A 4228-nucleotide genomic window follows, 5' to 3' on the forward strand; every position below is an offset into this window, starting at 1 on the left:
ACCATGTATGTGTAATTTATATATGTCCGATTACGGATGGATAAGTATGCTGTGTGAGATAGCAACCTAATGTATTTAGGCAGCATAGATAAATAAAGTATTTCTCTCTCTACTATATTGCCATTTGGTATATTTGTCATGCAAAAGTACAGGGCGGATGCTATGGCATTTAGTTCTGCGGTATATATGTTAGAGAGATGATGCAGTTTTTTTTTATGGGTTGTGTTTTTGTCACAAAGGCAGATCCTGCTGCGTTATCTGACTTCGAGCCATCTGTATATATAGCAGTATGTTCTGGTAGAGTTTGTAGCAGTTCTAGGAACTTTTCTTGATATTTTGACGTTGTGTTTTGTTTGCGGTATTTGGACAGATGGAGATTTACATTTGGACGTAGGTAAGTCTAGGGGGGCGTGTTATTTTGTGGTATGTTGATGGCTATTGCTTTTAATTCTGTGATAGTGGCCGATAATCGTTCAGCGAGAGGTAGTGTTGTATTTATCTTCTGTTGGAACTGTCTAGAGAATTTAGGATTGAAAATGTACTTATAAGTTGGATGCGAGGGTTGCAGGTATAGCCGGGAAAAATAATTTGTAGCTAATAGTTGTCGTCTATTCAGACTATTCAGTAGGGGTGGTATTCCAGATTCAACACAAAAACTTAAAATTGGACTGGTCCTAAAGGCACCTGTGGCAATGCGGGTGTCGAGTTTGGCTAGGGTTTGGAAGCGAGCTGAGCCATACACAAAACTTCCATAATCAAGTTTGAAGCGGATTAAGGCTATGTATATTTTCAACATCATTGATGTATTAGCTCCCCATGTTGTTTTGGCAAGGACTTTTAAGATTTTAATTTTATCTATGCATCTGTTTTTAAGTCTACTAATGTGGTGTAAAACTTACATAAGAAACAAACAAACAAATTCTTCGACAAATTAAAATTGTGTAAGAATTATAAAAAACAAGTATAAAATAAATATAATTATAAAATTTCATCATTTAACAACAATAAATACAAAATAATAATACCCCCTGTTACAATTTATTTTTCTTTCTTAACCTTTGTGTATGACTTTACATAAAACTGCAAAAATAGAATAAAGTACAATGTTACGGTCGAGCTCCACATGGTCCAAAACCAAGGGTTGCAATTACACTTAATTACTTGCATTTTTACAGATATTGCAATCATGATTATAAATTGGACCTGCAAAAAACAAAAAAGAAACATTAAAAGTATTTGTATATCCTACTACATTAAGGGTCATTAATAATATACATATCTGTTTGGCCTACATTGCAGAGAAGAATTCTCATGATTTCATACTTAATATCAATTTTAATCGCACACATATCTACGAGAAAAACTTTATTCGACATTTAAAATCAATGTTACTTAGAGGAATTCATGGGAGTACCCAGAGGGGCAGCTGTCTTGTGAAAAAATTATTAATTTAATGAAAAATATTTTTTTTTTCAAGCAAATAGTTGTAATAACTAATAAAGCAGTGCAACAATTGTATATAATATTCTTAAAATTTTGGTTTCATTCTCCTTTTCCGTGCTGAAATGTCACAATCTGATTGACTATGGCTAGCCTCCCTCCCCTATTTTTGATTTTGGGTACGCCCCTGGAGGTGTTATAGTTTACCGCAGATTGATTTAGAGGAGGTAGTCGGGGGGGGGGGGGTTAGCAAATGTACGTAAATAAGTAAAACTTAATTGTTTGTTCCGACGTTTCGGTTTGATTTCAGGCCTATATCAGGGCAGAAAAACCTAAATTCAGAGAAAAATAAAAGAAAAAGTGGTCTGACGTCCGCGGGTTTTCTCAGTAACAGCGGGATCGATTTGTTTTAGGTTTGGCACTTAACTCGGGACTGCATACTGATCTGCCAGTTTATTGCAAAATTGCGACTGATCACAGATTTTTTGATGTATACAACTCACATTTATGAAGATAGAGAACAAATAGAATGCGTTTTTAAATCACGATATCAAAGAAAAAAAGTTTAAATAATTTTTTTAAGGTATGTAAATATTTGAAAATAATAAATCAAAATGTAATAATTTTCATCTTTTTTTTTCATTAAAAAAAAAGTGCAAGGCGATTTTAAAAAAATGCTCTGGGAAGTTTTTACGATCCAGCTCATCCGAGCCACTCAACACTGTAATTTTTATTGTTTTAAATTTTTTTTTCATCATGAAGACACAGTTGCTTCAATAATAACAAAATTAGTTCAATTTATTTACCAAACTTTAATTATCGCAAAATATCGTACAAGTAAATTTATCTATAAAATTTCTAGGGTTATTGAAAATTTTTCTGATCCAAAGCTGGAAAATTTATGACGTTTCTGAGATTTTTAATTTTCATTTTTTAAATAGGTATTTCGAATGCGAAGTACTATTATCGAATATGTGCTGTTTTGTTAATAATATTCAAATAAAAAAAATGTGAAACCAGACCATATAAATACTTAAAGAGATTTTGAGAAGAGATTTTATATTTTGTAGATTAAAAAAATATTAATCATTAAAAAAAGAAAACTCATTAATGTCCAACACGATCTATAAAAAGAAAATGTTCAATCAATATTGTCTCACAATTTAATAGAAAAAATATATACTATCTCACCAGCTGTAATCTAGTTATGTATTTCTTCCACCAAAGATATTTTTGTATTCCTGGACCAAAGGCAGCCAAGAAATAATACGTATACATGACCATGTGTACCGTTACGTTCATTATTCCAAAAATTGCAATAACTTCCTCTGAAAAATATGATACATCAGGATGTAGATAGATATAGTTATATTATTTTTTAAAAATATATATTTAAAAAATGTTGTTAATAAATTAGTCATCTTATGTGGAATAGAGGTAGGAGAAAGTTGACTTAGCTACAATCTATTTGTTATCAATGATAAAGATAATCTGGTTTCAGGAAGGGATTTTATATCTCCTTATTTCGAATATGTTTGTTTCTTTAATTATTAAAAACTTTAAATAGATGTTTAATCAGGAAATTTTTTTAAAAAAAATTAAAAAGAAATGGTGATATATTGACTAATTGTTGTATGCATAGTATGAATTTGTTGTAAATCCCTGATGATAGGGTGATAACTCGAAACGTTGTTATTGTTTAATAATGATATAAAATAAATAATTAAAACAAGGAAGAGTAGCTTTTCATTCACAAGTTCTAATTAAAGTTATATTATTGAAAAATTCATTTTGTCATAATAAAATGATATATTTTAATTGAGAGTAGAAACTATATCCACATTTCTTCTCCTTTGACTGTTTTGTGAGCGAATGACCGCATTTTTACACACATATGTCTCTCCACTTAGTAGGAAAGGGCAAATAAACAAATATTTAGTGTATCTATTTAATTTTTTTTTATTATTAATAATAATTGGGTTTGGAGTAAAAAAAGAGGTAGCTCACATTTTCGAAGTTTTCGAAAAAAAATTGTCTTAAAATTCAGAATTCTATAATCTAAGTGATAAAATATTTTTTTTTTATCAATTTTCTCACTTCTCCCTACGCATTAAGACAGCATTTTAAATATTGTACATCCCAATGATGTAACATAAGATTCATTATCGGAGCTGTCTCTTATTTGCCTCAAAGTAAACCAACTTTTGTATAACGCGTGCAAGAATCGAGGATTCTTTGCATAGAAGTAAGCTATAGTAATTTATAGTAAGCTATAGTAAGCTATAGTAATTTTGTTTCCTCCTCTAAACCCTGCCACTTTTACAATATTTTTTTATTTATAAGATATTATGTATCTATCATGGTCAACAAATACAAATTATTTCCCAACTCAGGTTGTAAATCTCAACTCAAAATTTTATAAACCTTTGCTAGTCGACCGCTTGTAAGTTCTGAACCCCAAGGATGATACAATGTGCCTTAAGTTGGACGCTCCTGACAAAGATATTCAGAAAAACGATTTATTAAAAAAATACCATATCACATTAATACTCTCTTGTGATTGAAACTAAACGCTTCTTATCAGAGTCACTTTCATAAAGAAGACACGTGATGAAAAGCATTTTTTACTCGTTTCTTCATGTGTTAGAACGGATTTTGCCACATTTTCTTGATGTTAATATAATACGAGATAAAAACAAATCATTTTTCTTCTTAGATGGATTCGATGGACTAACAAGAGTTGACTCTAGTATAGAGTAATTTTATTGTTTTCTATACTTTTAATATA

The 4228-nt window shown here is 30.3% G+C and overlaps 1 protein-coding gene across 1 annotated transcript in view; it reads right to left on the reverse strand.

The window, feature by feature from the left end:
- Positions 1-958: 958 nt before the first annotated feature.
- LOC106678567 (very long chain fatty acid elongase 7) overlaps positions 959-4228 on the reverse strand; it is a gene marked incomplete in the record, with an annotated part of 9286 nt that continues 6016 nt past the window's right edge. The window contains 2 exon segments of the mRNA XM_024359833.2: positions 959-1203; positions 2632-2768. Of these exon segments, the coding sequence (XP_024215601.2) occupies positions 1039-1203; positions 2632-2768 (302 nt within the window).

Source organism: Halyomorpha halys, unplaced genomic scaffold (assembly GCF_000696795.3).
Source record: "Halyomorpha halys isolate HHAL.00 unplaced genomic scaffold, Hhal_1.1 Scaffold147.1, whole genome shotgun sequence".
Lineage (NCBI taxonomy): Eukaryota > Metazoa > Arthropoda > Insecta > Hemiptera > Pentatomidae > Halyomorpha > Halyomorpha halys.